We start from the raw sequence: 22,887 nt of genomic DNA on the forward strand, positions 1-22,887 counted from the left end.
TAGCAATTTGAAGAAAAGTCTTAGTGAAGGTGCCTGTCACAGGAATTATGATCTGGAACACAATTTCTGAAAAGCTGGTGGAAGGAAATTCAATCATGGCCTTCAAAAGGAAATTAGATTAGCAAATTGAAGGAAAAAATTACAGGAGAAAGCACAGCACAGTGCAACTTGGTGAGCTGCTCTTGCACAGAACAAGGACGGACTTGACAGGCCTAATGGCATCCTTCTGTACTATAACAATTGTAACATTCAACTGCAATTTTTAAACCAACTGTCAATCTATATTGGTTTATTTTTCAAAAATAGAAACGCAAGGGTTTTTTGTGCTAAATCTCTTTAGAGTTTGTTTCAAGATTTGAGAGTTGATCAAGCGACATTTCTGGAGTTGTGTCAAATGCTACATTACAATCATGTGATCATATAAATCTAATGACAAACTAAGACAGGAGTATTTACCAGCACAGGTAATTGTCTCACAGTACTTACACACACAGGTAGGTTTTGTAATTTAACCTTTCCTCAAAGAGCAGATTTTGAAACACACATCATCCAACCAATTACCAAACTTTTATCAGCGGTTGTTGCCTCTCTAATGTAAATCCTCCTTTCTAACTTTCTACCACTTAAGTGGTAAAGTAAAGGATGACCCAAAGGCATTTTAAGTATATTAGAGATAAGAGGAAAACCAGGGTAAAATACACCTCAAGAGGAGGAGCCATAGAGGGGCAGAAACAGAGGATGAGAAGCAATGTGTGGGGGAGCCAAAAAATATTGGTGAGGTTTTAAATGAGAACTTTGCATCTGTATTCATTATCAAGAAGAATGTATGTTTGGAAATCAGGGAGAGACACTGTGATAAATTTTAATAAACTATCACTGAGAGGGAGGAGGGTATTAAAGTTTCAGCAGGCTTGAAGTTGAATATATGCCCAGACCCAGGTAAGATGCATCCTAGGGTGCATAGTAGACAAGAGAAGAGATTGTTGAGGCCTTGGCATTAATTTTCAAATTCTAGCTGAACACAGGAGAGGTACCTGAAGACAGTTCATGTGGTACCATTATTCAAGAAGTGCAGTAAAGATAAACCAAGGAACTTTATGCTTGTGACCAGGTGTGCATGTATATAGATCCTTGACGACAACAGGACAGGTGGATAAAGCAGTTAAGCAGCATAGGGGATTCTTGCTTTTATTAGTCAAACCTTGGAATACAGGAGCTGAGAGGCTATGATGGAGCTGTATAGGGCTGCTGCTGCAGTGCCGGTCGCCAAACTATAAGGAGGATATGATCACATTGGAGAAAGTGCACAAGTGATTCACCAGGTTGTTGCCTGGGCTGGAGAGTTCTAGCAATGGAGAGAGATTAGATAGGCTGGGGTTATTTTCCTTCGAGCAGAGAATGCAGAGGGTGTTTGTAATTGAGGTAGACAAGATTACGACGGGCACAAACAGGGTTGATAGGAATATATATTTCCCCTAAGTAGAAAAGGTCAATTACCAGGGTGCATAGATTCAAAGTAAGGAGCTGGAAATTGAGGAGATTTTTTTCATCCAGAGCATGCTGGGTACCTGGAATTCACTGTCTATAGTGGTGGTACAGATGGGGACCATTACTACTTTTAAAAGCAATTTAGAAAAACACTTGAAACACCATAGCGTACAAGACTATGGGTCACATGCTGGGAAATGGGACGAGAATAGATGAGCGTTCAATGAACTGTACGAATATGATGGGCCAACTGGCCTCTTTCCCTACTGTAATACTCTACGGTTGAACAGAAGTTCTACCAAAGAAGGTTTACTCCTTTGGTCTAGTCTTAATGATGGGGAAACAGAGAATATGAGGATAGGGCAAAAGGTCACTGGAGATAGAAAATAAGAAATTATTTTGAAGGATCGACAGGGCAGGCTGGAAATGTCAAATGCATACTCTTGCTCCTCCTATTACAAATATAAGAGTTTGTAACATGGTCAAGTTTTAAACTGTCTCTGTTAATCTAGACTAACAAAATTTATCGGCCTGGAAATGAGACTGATGATCCTTTCTTTATTCCTTCATGGGATGTGGGCATCACTGGCTAGGCCAGCATTTATTACCCATCCCTAATTGCCCCAGAGGTCAGTTAAAAGTCAACCATGTTGTTGTGAGCCTGCAGGCACATGTAGGCCAGACCAGATAAGGATGGCAAGTTCCTTTCCTAAAGGACTTTAGTGAACCAGATAGGTTTTTCTGACAATCAACAATGGATTCACGGTCATCATTAGATTCTGAATTTCAGATATTTATTGAATTCAAATTCCACCATTTGCTGTGACAGGATTCAAACCCAAGACCCCAGTAAGTAGTCTGTGTCTCTGGGTTAACCATCCAGCGATAACACCACTAAGCCATCACCTCGCCATGATCATACTACTTCTGGCCAAAGAAAGGCTAACAGTGAACTATTACTGAAACCTACTGAAATTCAAATATCGGGTTTCACACTTCAGCATAAAAGAGAGGCAGCTATAGATATGAAGATAAACACAGCATCAGAGGCACTAAAATAACTTCGTGTCTTGGGGAAAAGCAAATCCGTTCCAAACAATGGATTGAATAACTTTTATGTTAAAAACACTTGTAAAAATTGAGATAACAAGGTGTAGAGCTGGATGGACACAGCAAGCCAAGCAGCTTTAGAGGAGTAGCAAGGATGATGTTTTGGGCTGGAACCCTTCTTCAGAAATGGGGGAGGGGAAGGGGGTTCTGAAATAAATAGCGGGGGGGGGAGGCGGATAGAAGGTGGATAGAGGAGAAGATAGGTCAAACAGGCAGAGATGGAGCCAGTAAAGGTGAGTGTAGGTGGGGAGGTAGGGAGGAGATCGGTTAGTCCAGGGAGGATGGACAGGTCAAGGGGGCAGGATGAGCTTAGTAGGTAGGAGATGGGAGTGGGGATTGAGGTGGGAGGAGGAGATAGGTGGGAGGAAGGACAGTTTAAGGAGGCAGGGACAAGCTGGGCTGGTTTTGGAATGAGGCAGGGGAGGGGAGATTTTGAAGCTTGTGAAGTCCACATTGATACCGTTGGGTTGCAGAGTTCCCAAGCGGAATATGAGGTGCTGTTCCTGCAACCTTCGGGTGGCATCGTTGTGGCACTGCAGGAGGCCCAGGATGGGCATGTTGTCTGCAGAATGGGAGGGGGAGTTGAAATGGTTTGCGACTGGGAGGTGCAGGTGTCCAGTGCGAACCTTCAAGGCAGAGTTCGACAAATTCTTGATCTCACAAGGAATCAAAGGCTACGGGGAGAGTGCAGGGAAGTGGAGTTGAAATGCCTATCAGCCATGATTTAAATGGCGGAGTGGACTTGATGAGCCGAATGGCCTTACTTCCACTCCTATGTCTTATGGTCTAACTGAGCGTAGATGTTCTGCAAAGCGGTCCCCAAGCCTCCGCTTGGTTTCCCCAATGTAGAGGAGGCCACAATGGGAACAGCGGCTGCAGTATACCACATTAGCAGATGTTCAGGTGAACATTTGCTTGATGTGGAAAGTCTTCTTGGAGCCTGGGATGGGGGTGAGGAGGGAGGTTTTGCGGGCAAGTGTAGCACTTCCTGCGGTTGCAGGGAAAAAGTGCCAGGTGTGGTGGGGCTGGTAGGGAGTGTGGCGTGGACAAGGGAGTCACGGAGAGAGTGGACCCTCCGGAAAACAGATAAGGGTGGGAGGGATAAATGTCTTTGGTGGTGGGGTTGAATTGCTGACGGCGGAACTCTCGGAGGAAGATGCGTTGGATCCGGAGGGTGGTGAGGTGGTACGTGAGGATGAGGGGGATTCTGTTTTGGCTGTTATTGCGGGGAGTGGATGTGAGGGATGAGCTATGAGAAATGCAGGAGACACAGTCGAGAGTGTCCTCAACCACTGAGGGGGGTGATGTTGTGGTCCTTGAAAAACGAGGACATCTGAGATGTTTGGGAGTGGAGTGCCTCATCCTGGGAGCAGATGCGGCAGAGGCGAAGGAATTGTGAATTGAGGATGGCATTTTTGCAGGAGGGTATGTGGGAGGAGGTATATTCTCAGTAGCTGTGGGAGTTGGTGGGCTTGAAATGGGTATTGGTTTCCAGGTGGTTGCCAGAGATTAAAACACAGAGGCCCAGGAAGGAGAGAGCGGTATTAGAGATGGTCCACGTGAACTTAAGGTTAGGGCGGAAGGTGCTGATGAAGTGCATGAACTGCTCAAGCTCCTCATGGGAGCATGAGACGGGGCCAATACAATCATCAATGTAGCAGAGGAAGAGGTAGGGGATAGCGTCAGTGTATCTATGGAAGACAGATTGTTCCACATGACCTACAAAGAGGCAGGCATAACTTGGGCCCATGCAGGTATCCATGGCCACCCCCTCTGTCGGTAGAAAATGAAAGAGATGTTGTTGAGGGCGACGGATAGGCTAGGCGGATGAGGGTGTCTGTGGAAGGGGGCTGGTCGGGCCTGCAGGACAGGAAGAAGCGGAGGGCCTTTCGGCCATCTGCATGGGGAATGCAGGTGTACAGGGACTGGACGTCCATAGTAAAGGTGAGGTGTTGGGGATTGGGGACCGGGAAATTGGAAGTTTTGGAGATGGTGCAGGGTGCGGGTGGTGTCATAGATGTAGGTGGGGAGTTTCTGGACCAAGAGGGAGAAAATGGTGTCGGGATAGGTGGAGATAAGTTCGGTGGGGCAGGAGCAGGTAGAGACAATTGGTCAACCTGGGCAGTCAGGTGTGTGGATTTTGGGAAGGATACTGAAGCAGGTAATGCGGGATTGGGGAACAAACAGGTTGGAGGCTGCAGGTAGGAGGGCACCTGAGTTGATGAGGTGGTGGATGATTTGGGAGATGATGTTTTGGTGGTCGGTGGTGATCAAGAGAGCGGTAGGTGGTGGTGCCGAAAGTTGGCGCCTGGCCTCAGCGATGTAGAGGTCAATGTGCCATACTACAACTGCACCTCTCTTGTCTGTGAGTTTTATGGTGAGGTTGGGATTGGAGCGGACGGCTGCACGTTCTTGGGGTAGAGGTTGGAGTGGGTGAGGGGGGTAGAGAGGTTGAGGCGTTTGGTGTCACAACAGCAGCTGGAGATAAGGAAGTCGAGGGAGGGTAGGAGGCCTTGGGTTGGAGTTCAGGAGGAGGGGGTGCTATGGAGATATGCTATGGGGTCAGTAGAGGGAGGGTTAGGCTCACGGTTAAAGTAGTAGGTGCGGAGGCAGAGACGGCAGAAAAGCTGTTCAACATCCAAGCGTGAGCAGTACTCGTTGATGTGTGGTCGGAGGGGGATAGAGGTAAGCCCTTTACTGAGGACTGACCGTTCATCTCAGTAACGGGGAGGTCTTGGGGGGGGGTGATGGTGAAGATTTGGCAGGGCTGGGTGCTACTGTCTCCTCTGGAGCTGCTAGCTGTGGAAGCGGTGGGCTGACGGTGTTGGCGTCGGCAGAGCGGAGTTGGCAGCGGCAGAACCGGTGACGGCGGGTACGTTTTTCCGCCGCCTCCTTGCTTACTTCTTTAACTAGGAGCCTAACCCTCCCTCAACAGACCCCTTCTCCCACCTCCAACACACCCCCTCCGCCTGGAGAGCACCCCAAGGCCTCCTACCCTCCCTCAACCTCTTCATCTCCAACTGTCGTCGTGACATCAAATGCCTCAACCTCTCCACCCCCTCACCGACACCAACCTCTCCCACAGAGAACATGCAGCCCTCCACACCAATCCCAACCTCACCATTAAACCCACCAAGGGAGGTGCACTTGCAGTATGGCACATTGACCTCTACATCGCCGAGGCCAGGCCACAACTCTCTGACACCTCCTCCTAACTGCCCCCTTGATCATGACCCATGACCAACCACCAAACCATCATCTCCACAACCATCCACAACCTCATCACCTCAGGTGACCACCCACAGCCTCCAACCTGTTTGTTCCCCAACCCCACACTGCCCACTTCTATCTCCTTCCCAAAATCCATAAACCCGCCTGCCCTGCTCCTGCTCCACCAAACACATGTCCACCTATCTGGACTCTATTTTCTCCCCCTTGGTCCAGAAACTCCCCACCTACGTCCATGACACCACTCACGCTCTCCACCTACTTCAGAACTTCCAATTTCCCGGTCCCCAACACCTCATCTTCACCATGGTCATCCAGTCCCTACACACTTGCATTCTGCATGCATATGGCCTAAAGGCCCTCCGCTTCTTCCTGTCCCACAGGCCCAACCAGTCCCCCTGCACTGACACCCTCATCCACTTCACCAAACTAGTCCTCACCCTCAACAATTTCTCTTTCAATTCCTCCCATTTCCTACAGACAAAGGGAGTGGCCATGGGTACCTGCATGGGCGCAAGTTATACCTGCCTCTTTGTAGGTTATGTGGAACAATCCCTCTTTCGTGGCTACGCTGGCCCTAAACCCCACCTCTTCCGCCATTACATTGATGACTGTATCGGCGCCGCTTCATGGTCCCACGAGGAGCTCGAACAGTTCATCCACTTCACCAACACCTTCCACCCCAACCTTCAGTTCACCTGGACCATCTCGAATACCTCTCTCCTTCCTGGACCTCTGTGTTTTCATCTCTGGCAACCACCTGGAAACCAATACCTATTTCAAGCCCACCGACTCCCACAGCTACCGAGAATACACTTCCTCCCACCCACCTTCCTGCAAAAATGCCATCCCCCATTCCCAATTCCTTCGCCTCCTCCGCATCTGCTCCCAGGATGAGACATTCCACTCCCGAACATCTCAGATGTCCTCATTTTTCAAGGGCCGCAACTTCCCCACCACCACCCCTCAGTGGTCAAGAACGTCCTCGACCGTGTCTCCCACATTTCTCGTTACTCGTCCCTCACACCCCCTCTCCGTAATAAAACCCAAAACAGAATCCCCCTCGTCCTCACGTACTACCCCACCAGCCTCCGGATCCAACGCATCACCCTCCAACAGTTCCACCATCTGCAATCCAACCCCACCACCAAAGACATTTATCCCTCCCACCCTTATCTGTTTTCCGGAGGGACCACTCTCTCCATGACTCCCTTGTCCACTCCACACTCCCCTCCAGCCCCACTACACCTGGAACTTTTCCCTGCAACCGCAGGAAGTGCTACACCTGCCCCTACACCTCTCCCATGACCCCCATCCCAAGCCCTAAGAAAGCTTCCAACATCAAGCAGATGTTCACCTGCACATCTGCCAATGTGGTATACTGTATCCATTGTGCCCGGTGTGGCCTCCTCTACATTGGGGAAACCAAGCGGAGGCTTGGGGACCGCTTTGCAGAACACCTACACTTGGTTCACACGAAACAACTGCACCTCCCAGTCGCAAACCATTTCAACTCTCCCTCCCATTCTGCAGACGACATGCCCATCCTGGGCCTCCTGCAGTGCCACTACAATGCCACCCAAAGGTTGCAAGATCAGCACTTCGTCTTCTGCTTGGGAACCCTGCAACCCAGTGGTATCAATGTGGACTTCACAAGCTTCAAAATCTCCCCTCCCCCTGCCGCATTCCAAAACCAACCCAGCTTGTCCCTGTCCCCCTAACCTGTCCTTCCTCCCACCCATCCCCTCCTCCCACCTCAAGCCTCACCCCCATCTCCTACCTACTAACCTCATCCTGCCCCCCTTGACCTGTCCATCCTCCCTGAACTGACCGATCTCCTCCCTACCTCCCCACCTACCCTCACCTTTACAGGCTCCATCCCCACCTCTTTGGCCTGTCTGTCTCCTCTCCACCTATCTTCTCCTCTATCCATCTTCTATCTGCCTCCCCCTATTTATTTCAGATGCCCTTTCCCTTCCCCCATTTCTGAGGAAGGGTCTAGACCCGAAATGTCAGCCTTCCTGCTGCTTGGCCTGCTGGGTTCATCCTGCTTTACACTTTGTTATCTCAGATTCTCCAGCATCTGCTGTTCCTACTATCTCTGAAACACTTGTAAAAATTGCTCTTCAGTTTGATAGGAAGAGCAAAGGACTGATGGGAATTCGGGATCTAATAAGAAAGAGCAGCCAAATTCTGGATTATTCTGAGAGAGGAACAAATTTTTGAATATTTGACCTGTGGTGGCAGGCAGTCCTGAGCCTGCCAAGAGCTGGGACTGCTTGGGACAACTTTATATTGCTATCCATCTGTCCAAAGACATGTCAGAACATATCAGACAGTGAATTTCAATTGTATTAATTAGTTAATTTGAAAACAGCTTTTCTTTAAATTAGTATGTTAGTAGCCTTTTGAGTACTATCAGATTTTCTGACTAAATTGTTCAGTTCTATCAGTCAGTCACTAGGAAATTCGCTTCACAGGGATCATAACAGTATGCATAAAACAGACCATTTGCTCCCAGGCAGCAAAAGCACTGAAAGTGATGTTTTTTTTCTATAAGAATTAAGCATAATCCATTACAGTTATTGTTACTTTGTCTTTTACAAAGGAGGCACTGACACTAAAATTAACAGACTACAAATGTATCGGGATTATGGTTCAATTGTACAGAACCTTTATGAAACCACATTTGGGGTGCTATGGAAAATCTTGGTCTCCTCACTTAAAGAAAGTCATAATTGCATTGGCAGCAGTTACAGAGAAGCGTTACAAGACAAATGCCAGGAACGGGCAGGTTGTCTTATAAGGAAAAGTTGGACAGACTAGGCTTGTATCCATTGGAGCTTAGAAGAATGAGAGATGACTTGACCGAAACACATTCAGAAAGGTCTTGACAAAGTGGATGTGGAAAGGATGTTTCCTCTGGTGGGAGAATCTAGAAATAGAGGTCACCACTGAAAAATAAAGATTTCAGACAAAGATAAGGTAAATATTTGTCTCAGAAACTTGAAAATGTGTGGAACTCTTCCTCAAAAGGCAGTGGGAGCCAATGGTAGATACATTATCAATAAGCAAGAGAGTGAAAGGTTATCAGGGTAGACAGTCAGAACGAGTAATCAGAAGAGCCATGATCTTACTGAATGGCAAAGCAGACTTTAGGCAATATGTGGCCGGCTCTTGCTCCTAATGTGTACGTTTTGTATAGAAGAAGCACTGTATCATCCATTTGAGCAAATTCAATTTACACCAACACCGCAGTTATAATTTCAATCCTAATCTAGCATCAGGATCCATCCTGGATTCTTATTCGCTTAAATTCAGAAGCAGAACAAGAGCAGAAACGTACTGAATGGCTTTATTTTTATCGTGGGTAAACATTCCCAGATTCCTTCTGAGGGATTTCACTCCTGCACCTCAGCGCAAAGTGACACCAGTGTCCATTAGCTAAACTGCAACAACTTATCAAGGCTACTTTGACAATTACCCCCAGACCTGTAGCCCCTACAACAAGGATGTACAAGAGTAACAGACACACCTGCAAGTTCCCCTTCAAATTACACACCATACTACCTTGGAAATATACTGTCACCAGAACTCCTTTCTTAACAGCATTACAGATACACCTGCACAACATGAACTCCAAGGGTTTGAGAAGGCAATTCACCATCACCTTCCTTACTGCAATTAGTGATGGGTAATAAATGGTGCTCAAATCCCATGATCAAATAAAATACCAAACAAGATTATATGATTGCTATCCTTAATCTTTGGAGGAAGTAAATAAATAACTTACAAGACCGATAAATAAAAAATGAAAAGCACTTTGTTTTAAAACAGGTCTCCCAACCTCCAAATAAAATCCCAAAGTTCATGGTCAGAGAGCTCTAGAAGAGCCAGGAACTTACAATCTAATTGTTCTGTAAGTTCCAGCTGTGGGTCAATTGACAGTATTTCCACTGGGTTTCAAAATACTGAGTTCAAATCCTACTCCAACAACTTGAATATATAATTTACATGGATATTTCTCAAAGTACTGAGAGAATGCCATTCTGTTGGACATGCCATCCTTCAGACCAAAAGTCTGACAAAAAGGAAATTTCACCATTGTCCAAGAGGACCATAGTGTTGCTCTCATATTAGAGACAGACAAGTGGTGATGGTATGGGTATTTTTCTAATCGACCTATGCCGAGATGTCATTATACACCTCTGGAGCACCGGGGCCTCCTGGTTCAGAGGTACTCCTGCTACATCACAAGAGCCCCTCTTGTGGTAGTTTAACAAGAGGATCACCACACCATAGGCGAGGGACAAGGTTGCAAAGATTGGATCTTCATAGTGACCTCAGCCTGTATGGAGAATTGAACAGTGACCATTCTGAAATCAAACTATTAATTTTACCCAGCAATTCCTGCATTTCTTTGTCTTGTGATTAATTTGTCAACTGAGGCAGCTGCAACCCATTTTGACAGACAGCTCTGAGGACACTGGATGAGAATTGGACTGAGATGTATTGATCAGAGAAACGTGAAGTGCTTTAGAATACAAACACAAAACAACTTGGGAAGGGTCACTGGACCAGAAACATTAACTCTGATTTCTCTTGACAGATCCTGCCAGACTGGCTGAGTGTTTCCAGCAATTTCTGTTATTGTTTACAACTGAATAATGGAAGAACATTAGAACAGAGATTAAACCAATCAACTTTCAAAATACATTTCTCTCTCTGTGCAAGCAAATGTCTTTTAGTAACTATGACTGACAAGTCACAACTGGATGGTAGCCCACCCAGCAGCTCAAGAAACATGGATCACCATCTAAGACCATACTAACCATCCCCTCTCAAGATAACAGAAGTTTTCAGGCAAGACAGATCAAGTATGGGAATCAGTCAGCTCACCAAACCTGAATTAACAAGGACTGAAAAAATATAAATTTACATAGGATGATTCACTACTTCTTGCACCATCCTCTTATAAACAACACATACTTCCACTTCCTTGCCCATCCGTACTTCGTTGCCCATCTGCACCCTCCCACAGTTCAACTGCTGCTGAAGCCCTCTTCTATGTTATTTCTAACCACTAGATTTTCCTGGCTTTCCTCTCGTCTCCCCATAAACTGGAGCTCATCCAAAGTTCTGTCACACTAAGCCTGTTTCACCCAGCATTGTGCCCACTGAACTAATTTGGTGCAAGTCACAATTGCAGGCTGTTTCAATTTAGAATCATTCAAAAGCCTGCATCAGCATTGAAGAAAGCACTAGCTTAGCAAAGAACTGAAGGCTGCAAGTTCAAAGATTTAAAAGGACAAAAATGCAATTATAAAGCACTTTTTACAATTGTGACACTGACAAAGCACTTTGTATCCTGAAGAACATTAATGTAGAATCTCTATTCTCCATTGAATGCTGGGATGGGGTGTTTTAGCATCTCATCCAAAAAAATGGAACAGCTTCAATGCTGCTTTGAAATCAGTAAAGATCAGTCTGAGAGTGAGCCTTGAACCCACAACTGTCTGACTCAGACAAAACCGCTGACCATGAGCCAAACCTGACACGATCACTATTCCATGCTAGGGGGAAAAAGCAGTACAGCGAAATGCTGATAAACAAAATCACAGAAGTAAAAGCCATTCATTACATCCCACAAGTGCTGTCAATTTAATTTAATATGTTCCTCTGTTCAATTGAGACTGAACTGGTTCTAACCCTCAGTAGTTTATATTTTATAAAAGTGTTTACATAAAGTATGACTTTAGTCTGCTGTAATCAGTAAAACGTCTGAGCATTTCATAAATGTCTTGAGTCCTTCCGGAAGCAGTTTCTCAGAACACCAGAATAAAAGCGAGCAGCCACAGCCAGAATAAGAGGTCACATCTGAACCAGGTGAACTGGAAGCGAGTTTTGAGAAGATTTGTAGCTCAGGTTGAGGTTCTGGATGTGAGTTTGCTCGCTGAGCTGGAAGGTTAGTTTTCAGACGTTTCGTCACCATTCTAGGAAACATCAGTGAGCCTCCGACGAAGCGCTGGTGTTATGTCCCGCTTTCTATTTATCTGGTTAGGTTTCCTTGGGTTGGTGATGTCATTTCCTGCGTTGGTGATGTCATTTCCTGTTCTTTTTCTCAGGGGATGGTAGATTGGCTCCAAATCAATGTGTTTGTTGATGGAGTTCCAAACACATTGATTTGGAGCCAATCTACCATCCCCTGAGAAAAAGAACAGGAAATGACATCACCAACCCAAGGAAACCTAAACAGATAAATAGAAAGCGGGACATAACACCAGCGCTTCGTCGGAGGCTCACTGATGATGTTACCTAGAATGGTGACGAAACGTCTGAAAACTAACCTTCCAGCTCAGCGAGCAAACTCAGATCCAGGTGAACTGGATGCCAGGCAGCCAGATAAAGATGCTGGATAGGCTGTAAACATCTTTTACTTTCTTTCTCTTGAAGCTCACTTTGATTCACTGCCACGCTTAATGTTATGATATGAATAGATACTCAAGTGTCACACTAGTTTGCGTACAGAGCATCAACAGCCAGACATAAACCTCAGGTGATATAAGATTTCAAATAGTATCTCAGGAATGAGTGATGATGGAGGATGTTTCATCATTCCTGCAAGCAACAGCATTAGATAGCATTGTCTGAGTTGGATGGCAGACATCCTGCTTTTAACACAAGGGTCAAATACACACTTTCATCACTGGGCAAGGAAAATCAGATGAAGTGCAAACCAAGTGACTGGTCCACTTAATGCCTGTTGGTAAAGGTGCAGAATCACCAGATGGAGATTGAGAACAAAGAGCGAGTACATTCAGATCATTTTACTCCCACTGGCTCTCTGAAAGATGGAGTAATCTATTTAAATTCTACTAACTTAGCCTTCCCCATACTCTTTTGTATTTAAGCCATTTTCCCCACTTCATGGATTCTGCTTCCATCACCTTTTTAAGAAAGAAAATCCACTTTCAAACACCCCAAATTCATAACAATTTTTCTCCTGACACCGTACTTTTTTTTAGCACTTTCAGTCAGTTTGGTACCCACTAGTTATCAATTTACCAATAGATTCTCCTTTACAATCAAAGTTCAGCTTAAGTCTGGTTTATTGACACTATGGTAGCATTTTATAGAATGGTGTCAAAAGGACACACAGGCCTATCTGGTAATCACAAGATTAGGTATCATTCTATCATGGTTAATCATTGCTCAATTCTTTTTAAAACAACAAAAACATTTGGAATACAAATACTCAAATAAACACATATCACTTCTTTGGAGCCTCTCAAACTCAATGTCAAAAATATCCTGTTGAACATCTGTCTTACAGCATAGTCACATTGGTCCGACTGTTTGGGCTGCACACAATGGCTACATATAAATGGAACATTTCTCACTGATATTGTGCATTATTACAAGATGGATAATTTTTCCAAGATATCATCCGTCCTTGTTGCAATATTATTTCTTCAATATTGTGACTCGCCTCCTCTTTTATCGCTCTATCTTATCTGAATACCATGCATCTAAGAGTGTTGAGCTTCTAACCCTGCCCATCTTTCAGATGATAATAAAATGTGAGGCTGGATGAACACAGCAGGTCCAGCAGCATCCCAGGAGCAGAAAAGCTGACGTTTCGGGCCTAGACCCTTCATCAGAGACCCTTCCATCTTTCAGATGAGTCTTGGCCACAGCTATGACAGTGTATTAGAACAATTAAGCGCTTTTGAAGTACAGTCACTGTTGTAAGAGAGAAAAATGCAGCTGCGTAAAGCAAAGTCTCTCAATATCATTGAGATATACATATAAACTGGTTTCTAATTATGTCAACTGAAGGATGAGTGTTGGCTGGGGCACTGAACAGAACATTATTACCCTTCTTCAAATACTGCCATGGATCTTTTACCCTGAGGGGCCATGCAAAGCTTCAACTTAATCTATCATTCAAAAGACAGCACTTTCAATAGTGTAGAAATATCTCAGTATTAGCAATGACAGTGTTAGCTAATATCATGTGGTCAAATCTCTGGAATTAGACGTAGCCCATCAACATTCCAATTAAGATGAAGGAGTGCTACCACTGAACCAGTGCTGACACAATAAAAACCGAAGAACTGCAGATGCTGTAAATTATGAATGAAAACAGAAATTGCTGGAAATGCTCAGCAGGTCTGGCAGCATCTGTAAAGATAAAACCAGAGTTAATGTTTCAGGTCCAGTGACCCTTCCTCGGGACTTGCATAAGAACTGAGGAAGGGTCACCCAACCAGAAACGTTAGCTCTGATTTTTTTCTTCACAGATGCTGCCAGACCTGCTGGCATTTCCGGTGCTGACACAAGCTGTTTTGCAAGACTGGATACTATCTGAACAACAGGTTCTAAACAGATATGATGGTGAACTATACCTGGGCAGGGCAAAACCAGAAGAAACTCTGGTGGAGTTTCATAACAGTCCTTATGTGCAAATTAGTCATCCAATCTGCATACAGGGGTGAAAAACTAATCAAACCACCTCGTAGCTGGTTTCTTCCGAAAACTCCCTTAGGATAGCAGGTTTTATCCGCCATGCAGTTTTACCCAGTGAAGCATATGGTTAGAGGTCTTGGGGGCCAAAACAATCTCAACCTGTTCTCAAACTTTACATCGGTAAGAAGCCCAACTCACTGGCTTGAAGCTGGGCACGGAATGCGAGGACCTAGTTGGCCACTTTTGGTAAGCAGTACTAGCACTGCAGATGAAACAAGTGCTGGGTCAAGTACAGTCCTGAGTTTGTGAATTTGGTTAGGTCCATGTATGGCATCAATCCAAACTGTTCCACCATGGAAGATGGCCAAGCTCAAACCAGCCTTGTTCCTTTCAAGCAGCTAAACTTCAGTTTTGGTTCAAACCCTGTTGAGAATGGTAAAATACAAGAAATAATGGGTATGTTGAAGTTACAGCACAGAAATAAGCTATTTGGTCCTACCTAGCTATACTGGCATTTACTTTTCTCACAAACAGACCATTCTAACTACACTCATCTATTCTGCTCTGGTAACCCTTTTGTTCAATCAGAGTTGAGAAGATATCAGCACCTTGTATTTTGTATTTTCCCTAATCAAAGGATTCAGACGGTAGATCCAAGTGTACCCGTTGAAAGTATCTGAAAGGTCAGAAATTGGCAACATTAGCTGATCAATGAATTATAATTAAGCAGTACCACCTCTCCTTGAACAATGTTGCTCCATAAAGACATCCAGTTTCTAAACCTAAGACACAGCCAACTCGATTACTACCTATAATTCAGCTGAAAGGTCTTAACTTAGCAGAGATACATATTCACAACAAAGAGCATTAACAATCATTCATCATTTGATAGTGTGTGTCAAGATTATCACAGGTCACACCAGCAGGATATAGTAGGTTGGCTGGAAGGAAATGATAGTGAAATGCAATGTTTGTAATTTTTGTGTAGAAATCACTAAGTCAATCATGAGAGGCTCAGCAGAGCTGGGAGCCTTTCCCTTCGGAGTAATTACCCCACTGTATGTCTGGCAGCCTTCCCAACACACACACACACACACACACACACACACACACACACACACACACACACACACACACACACACACACACACACTTTATAGTCAATAATTCACAATTACTTTTCTGCAAACACAAGGTCGTGAATCATTATGCCATGTTTGGAATTCGTGCTAGGACTTTCAGTCAGTCTGCGTCATCACTGTTGTACTTTTGCTCTTATTCTTGGAGATGGAAATGGAATAGAAGGATTTGCAGGCCAAGTAGCAGTGCCACATAAATGCTGGTAACAAGTGGGTCTTATGGGTTTTCAACACACGTAGAGAAGTGGAAACCAAACTCATGGGGGTCATCCACTGGATGAATTAGGATTTGAAGTCATGGTCTCTGCCAGAAGTGTCTGGGATAAGGTCAAACCTACTGAAAGTTGAGTATATGTTCTACACGCCTATTTGTTTTGTCATGAGCCTAAATGGTTTTCCCTTTCAAATATTTGTATCTAATTTCCTTTAAAAAGGTACTGTTCAGTCTGCTTCCACCATCTTTCCAGGCATCGCATTCTAAATCACAACAGCATGCTCGAAAAAGGAATCTTTCATCTCTATTTCTTGCACCAATTACTTTAAACCAGTGTCAGAGATAGTAGGAACTGCAGATGCTGGAGAATCCGAGATAACAAGGTGTAGAGCTGGATGAACACAGTAGGCCAAGCAGCATCAGAGGAGCAGGAAAGCTAACGTTTCGGACCTAGACCCTTTCAGATGAAGGGTCTAGGCCCAAAACGTCAGCTTTCCTGCTCCTCTGATGCTGCTCGGCCTGCTGTGTTCATCCAGCTCCACACCTTGTTATCCAACTTTAAACCGGTGTTCTCTAATTACTGATAACAAAGTGTGAAGCTGGATGAACACAGCAGGCCAAGCAGCATCTCAGGAGCACAAAAGCTGATGTTTCGGGCTGAGACCCTTCATCAGAGAGGGGGATGGGGTGAGGGTTCTGAAATAAAAAAAGCTTCACACTTTGTTATCTTGGATTCTCCAGCATCTGCAGTTCCCATTATCTCTTCTCTAATTACTGACTCTTCTTCCTGATGCTGTTTTCCCTTGTTTACTCTATCAAATCCCTTCACAGTTTCAAACATTTTATCCCATTTCCCCTTAATTGTCTCTGTTCCAAGAACAGCAACCCAACCTTCTCTAGTCTTTCTGCACACTGAAGTCCTTCACCTTGGTACCATTTCACTAAAACTAAAGCCAAAATACAGCAAGCACTAGAAATCTGAAACAGAAACAGAAAATGCTGGAAGCACACAGCTGATCAACTAGTGCCTGTGGAAAGAAAAATACGTAACATTTAAGGAGTGTGGCTGTAGGTCTCAGTTATCTGTTTTTCTCCAGAGATGTCCCCTGACCCAGATACATTTTGTCATTCAGCCCTTCAAGTCTACTTCACCATTCAATAAAGCCCATGGCTGATCGGTTTGCGTTTGAAGTTCCCACTTCCATCTAGAGTCATTAGAGATCTCCAGCATGGAAACAGGTCCTTCAGCCCAACTTGCCCAGGATGCCCAGTTTTCACAATTTAAACTAGTTCCCGTTTGCTCGCATTGGTCCAAATCCCTCCATACCTATCCCATCCATATACCTGTCTAAGCATTTCTCAAATGATGAAATTAAACTCACTTTTATCACTAACTCTGGCAGCCCGTTCCAGACATTCACCACTCTGCGTGAAAAAATTGCCCCTCTGAACCCTTTTGTATGTCTCCCTCTTGCCTCAAACCTATAGCCCCCTAGTTTTAGTCTCCCTAATCTGGAGAAAAGATCTTGGCAAACCACACTATCCATACAGCCTCGTGATTTTATAAACTTCTTTAAGTACACCCCTCAGCCTCTAACTCTACAGGGAAAAGCACCTCAAACTATTCAGCTTCTCCTTAAGGTTCAAATCCTCCAAATCTGGCAACAACCTTGTAAATCTTTTCTGAGCCCTTTCAGGTTTAACAACATCTTTCCAGAGAGACCAGAATTAAACACAGTCTTCTAAGAATGGCCTCACCAATGTCCTATACAACACAACATGACATCCCAACTCCTGCATTCAACGTTTTGACCAATGAAGGCAATCCTGCCAAATGCCTTTTTCACCACCCTATCAGCAACTCTACTTTCAAGGAACTATGCTCCTGCATCCCTAGATCTCTTGGTTCAGCAACACTCCAAAGGGCCCATTAACTGTACAGGTCCTACCCTGGTTTGCCTTACCAAAATGCAACATCTCACACTTACCTAAATTAAATTCCATCTTCCAATTCTCGGCCCAATGGCCCATTTGATCAAGGTCTCGTTGTACTTTGAGATAACCTTCCTCACAGGCCACTACACCACCAACTTTGGTGTCATCTGTAAACTTACTAACCATTGCTCCTTCATTCAAATCCCCGTTTGCTTTTCCATGCATACTCAGATACAGAGACTTTAGTTTTGTCTTCATGTCACGTTTGTAACATCTAATTTTAACTGTTAGCATATTCCTGACACTTTTTCTCTCTGCTCTTACCTATCATTCTCTGATCCTCATTTCCTACATTACTGTTTTTTTCTCTCTTACATCATTTCTATTCTTTTACACAGTTCTTTCCACGTTTAATTCATTGCCTCACCATTTAGTTTAAAACCTTGTCTACTTCCCTAGTTATGCAGTTTGCAAGAACACTGGTTCAACAGACTTTGGATGTCAACCATTGTAAACATCCAGCTGCCATTTTCCCTTGTACAGGTGCCAGTGGTTTAAGAACTGGAACATAGTTCCACAAATATGAGCAGTTTATTCACCTTTCTAATTAACCTTGGCCAATTTTCACATTGTTCAGGTGATAATCCAGAGATTATAACCTTTGAGGCTTTGCTTTTCAATTTAGTGCCGCCCTACATACCTGGATACCCTCCCCTAAACTCTGGGCAGAACTTCTTTCCTAGTCCTAACTATGGTATTACTACCTATATGGATACTCCCGTTTCCACTGCAAGTTCCTTACTACACCATTTGTTGCTCCCTCAAATGAATGGCTTCCTGTACCACGGTGCCATGGTCAGTTTACAATCTGTACACCACACCTTTCCTTATAAAGCCAAAGATTCAGAAAGAAGTTTTTTTTTGAGCCTGTGCTGCTTGTATCAAATGCTTGCACGTGTACATCCTAAGGGCTTTTTTGGTACTTGAAGCTTTTTAAAATTATACCATTTGGAGGATATTATTTCTTCCTTTTTCCTTTGGTCTGTATATGCCCAAGTCCAGATCATTAATATTTATCTTCTTAATGTCAAATCACAGAGGAAACCATCAAAAATTTTCTTCCGGGCTCCAAACTAACCACTCACCACTATTCTCCTGCTTTCTTTTTCTTAGCCATTTTCATATCCACACTGCTATAGACTTCGATTGTGCTAACTAATCCAACTATGATAATCATACACTATTAGGGCGGCGCGGTAGCTCAGTGGTTAGCACTGTAGCCTCACAGCACCAGGGACCTGGGTTCGATTCCCTCCTCGGATAACTGTCTGCGCGGAGTTTGCACATTCTCCCCGCGTCTGCGTGGGTTTCTTCCAGGTGCTCCGGTTTCCTCCCACAGTCCAAAGATGTGCAGGCTAGGTGGATTGGCCATGCTAAATTTTCCCACAGTGTTCAGGGGTGTGTGGGTTATAGGGGAATGGGTCTGGGTGGGATGTTCCATGGGGCGGTGTGGACTTGTTGGGCAGAAAGGCCTGTTTCCACACTGTAGGGAACCTAATCTAATCTAAAAGTCCACATACAAATCAAGTAACTCACTAAAGCTAGTCAAACACAATTTGCTTTTATCAAATCAGAGATGGCCAACTTTGACACCAAAGTAACATTTGACCAAGTAAGCAAAGAACTAGAGTTAAATTGAAGACAGACAATCAGCAGGGAAACTCTCCACTGGTTGTGATTATTGGGCATCAATCATCTCTCCTCAGGATATCACTGGAGGAGTTTTCCAGGATAGTGTTCCAGATCCAACCTTTATTAGCTGCTTCTTCAAGGACCCTCCTTCCATCATAAGATCTAAAATGGAGATACTCAAGGCTGATTACACAATGTTCAGAACCATTTGCAATCACTCGATACTGGAGCAGCCCTTACCAATCTGCAACAGGATCTGGACAACATTCAGGCTTGAGTTGATAAGTAGCAAGTAATATTCATGCTGCACAAATGCGAAGCAATGTCCATCTCAAATGAGAGGATCTATCCATCTCTCCTTGACATTCAATGGCATTACGGTTGTTACATCTCTCACGATCAACATCCTGAGGGTTACCATTGGCCAGAAATTGATCTGGCAGCCATATGTGAAAGCAAATCAAAAGTTGGGATTTCTTCTTCTGTACTTTGTCCCATGTTCTGGTTACTGTAAGGGGGCCTGTAGACAATGCTCACCAGTGACTTCTTTCCCCAATGATTTCTGCAATAAGCAACTCACCTCCTGATTTCCCAAAGCCTGTCCACCACCTACAAAGCATGGGTCAGGAATCTGAAGGAATACTCCGCCTGGATGACTGAAGATCTAGAATAAACTGGCCTATCTGCTCAGCATCTCATCCACCACCTTCAACATTCACTCCTCCCAAAACTGGCACTGAGTGCGTACTATATACAAGATGCCCAACAGGAAGTGACTGAGTTAACAAATACAGATCATGCTTGTAACACTCACATCCCATGAAAGAATAATATAAACATCTACGCTGTCTTTAATTTAATCGATCCATATTCCTCTCTACACCCATCCTCCCTCTCCCCTCACCCTCCCCCTCCCCATCCCCATCCCCATCCCATTCCCTCCTCTCTCCCCTCGTGTCCCTGTCTCGCTTCCCAAACCCCGTCTCCCACCCAACCCCAATCCATGTCTCGCTCCCTCAACAACGCCAATCCCTCTCTCCTCATCCTCCTTCCCCAACTACTTACTCTCCTTATCCTCTCCACTCCCCTCATCGATCCTTGTCCCTCTTCCTCAATCCCCTTTCCCTCCCCCTCCCCAGCCCCAGCCCAAACCCTCCCTCTACCCTCCCTATCCCCCCTCATCTGTTCCTGTTCCCACCCCAGCTCTCCTTTCCGCCCCAAGTCTCCCTCCACAATCCCAATCCCAATCCCAATCCCAATCCCCTTGGTCTCCCCCGCACTCTCTCCCCCCGATCTATCCCTGTTCCCGCAGCCTCCTGCTCCCTCCCCCCGCCGCAACCACCAAACCCCGGGATGTACCTGTTGCGGTCCCGAACAGTCTCGCTGGAGCCGTCACCAAACGCAGCATTCTGTTCGTCAGCCCGGAAATGACCCGCAAAGGCCCGTATCCCGGGACAACCGGAAAGGTGCATCCGGAAAATGGGGGTGTGTGTGAATGTGGGGTGTAGGAGGTGTGGGTGAGTGGAGGGAGGGGGGAGGGAGGGTGGAGAGAGGGGAGGGGAGGGGGGAGGGGGAGGGGGTGTGGAGAGGGGGGGGTGGAGGGGGGGGTGGAGAGGGGGGGGGTGGAGAGGGGGGGGGTGGGGAGGAGGGGGGATGGGGGTGGAGGGGATGGGGGGGTGGGGAGGGGGGAGAGGGGGGGGGTGGGGAGGGGGGAGGGGGGGATGGGGAGGGGGAGGGGGGGTGGGGAGGGGGATGGAGGGGGTGGGGAGGGGGGTGGAGGGGATGGGGAGGGGGAGAGGGGATGGGGAGGGGGAGGGGGGGGGAGGGGGGGTGGGGAGGGGGAGGGGGGGTGGGGAGGGGGGGGGAGGGGGGGTGGAGGGGGGGGGAGGGGGGGTGGGGAGGGGGGTGGAGGGGATGGGGAGGGGGAGGGGGGGGGAGGGGGGGTGGGGAGGGGGAGGGGGGGTGGGGAGGGGGGGGGAGGGGATGGGGAGGGGGGGTGGAGGGGGAGGGGATGGGGAGGGTGGAGGGGATGGAGGGGGGGGTGGAGGGGATGGAGGGGGGGTGGAGGAGGTGGAGGGGGGGTGGAGGGGTGGAGGGGGGGTGGAGGGGGTGGAGGGGGGGTGGAGGGGGGGGTGGAGGGGATGGAGGGGGGGGTGGAGGGGATGGAGGGGGGGGTGGGGGGGGTGGAGGGGGGGAGGGGGGTTGGGGGGGATGGGGAGGGGGGAGGGGGGTTGGGGGGGTGGGGGGGATGGGGAGGGGGGAGGGGGGTTGGGGGGGTGGGGGGGATGGAGAGGGGGGAGGGGGGGTGGGGGGGATGGAGAGGGGGGGTGGGGGGGATGGAGAGAGGGAGGGGGGGTGGAGGGGGATGGAGAGAGGGGGGGGTGGAGGGGGTGGAGAGAGGGGGGGGGTGGAGGGGGTGGAGAGAGGGGGGGTGTGGAGGGGGTGGAGAGAGGCGGGGGGGTGGAGAGAGGGGGGGGTGGAGAGAGGGAGGGGGGGTGGAGGGGGTGGAGAGAGGGAGGGGGGGTGGAGGGGGTGGAGAGAGGGAGGGAGGGGGGGTGGAGGGGGTGGAGGGAGGGAGGGGGGGTGGAGGGAGGGAGGGGGGGTGGAGAGAGGGAGGGAGGGGGGGTGGAGGGGGTGGAGAGAGGGAGGGAGGGAGGGGGGGTGGAGGGGGTGGAGAGAGGGAGGGAGGGAGGGGGGGTGGAGAGAGGGAGGGGGGGTGGAGAGAGGGAGGGAGGGGGGTGGAGAGAGGGAGGGAGGGGGGTGGAGAGAGGGAGGGAGGGGGGGTGGGGGGGGTGGAGAGAGGGAGGGAGGGGGGGTGGAGGGGGTGGAGAGAGGGAGGGAGGGGGGGTGGGGGGGGTGGAGAGAGGGAGGGAGGGGGGGTGGAGGGGGTGGAGAGAGGGAGGGAGGGGGGGTGGAGAGAGGGAGGGAGGGGGGGTGGAGGGGGTGGAGAGAGGGAGGGGGGGGTGGAGGGGGTGGAGAGAGGGAGGGGGGGGGGTGGAGGGGGTGGAGAGAGGGAGGGAGGGGGGGTGGAGAGAGGGAGGGAGGGGGGGTGGAGAGAGGGAGGGAGGGGGGGTGGAGAGGGTGGAGGGAGGGAGGGGGGGTGGAGGGGGTGGAGGGAGGGGGGGTGGAGGGGGTGGAGAGAGGGAGGGAGGGGGGGTGGGAGAGAGGGAGGGAGGGGGGGTGGAGGGGGTGGAGAGAGGGAGGGAGGGAGGGAGGGGGGGTGGAGAGAGGGAGGGCAGGGGGGGGGGGTGGAGGGGGTGGAGAGAGGGAGGGAGGGAGGGGGGGTGGAGAGAGGGAGGGAGGGGGGGTGGGGAGAGGGAGGGGGGGTGGAGGGGGTGGGGAGAGGGAGGGGGGGTGGAGGTGGAGGGGGGGAGGGGTGGAGGGGGTGGGAGGGGGGGTGGAGGGGGTGGAGAGGGGAGGGGGGGGTGGAGGGGTTGGAGAGGGAGGGGGGGTGGAGAGGGAGGGGGGGTGGAGGGGTGGAGAGGGAGGGGGGGTGGAGAGGGAGGGGGGTGGAGAAGGAGGGTGGAGAAGGAGAGGGGTGTAGAAGGAGGGGGGTGGAGGGGGTGGAGAGAGGGAGGGGGGGTGGAGAGGGGTGGAGGGGGTGGAGAGGGA

At 47.9% G+C, this 22,887-nt stretch overlaps 1 protein-coding gene across 7 annotated transcripts in view; it reads right to left on the minus strand.

The window, feature by feature from the left end:
* The window catches only part of sugct (succinyl-CoA:glutarate-CoA transferase), a 395,299-nt gene extending 374,496 nt beyond the window's left edge, over nucleotides 1-20,803 (minus strand). For 5 of the 7 annotated variants that reach the window (XR_007247336.2, XR_007247337.2, XM_048529013.2 and 2 more), the window contains exon 1: nucleotides 20,635-20,803. Coding sequence is in view for 5 of the 7 variants with exons in the window: in XM_048529013.2 (XP_048384970.1) it covers nucleotides 20,635-20,683 (49 nt within the window). In the remaining 2 variants the exon portion in view is untranslated. The remainder of the gene's footprint in view (nucleotides 1-20,634) is intronic. The other 2 variants (XM_048529015.2, XM_048529016.2) reach the window with 2 other exon arrangements.
* Nucleotides 20,804-22,887: the final 2,084 nt, after the last annotated feature.

The sequence above is a fragment of the Stegostoma tigrinum genome, chromosome 5 (assembly GCF_030684315.1).
Source record: "Stegostoma tigrinum isolate sSteTig4 chromosome 5, sSteTig4.hap1, whole genome shotgun sequence".
Lineage (NCBI taxonomy): Eukaryota > Metazoa > Chordata > Chondrichthyes > Orectolobiformes > Stegostomatidae > Stegostoma > Stegostoma tigrinum.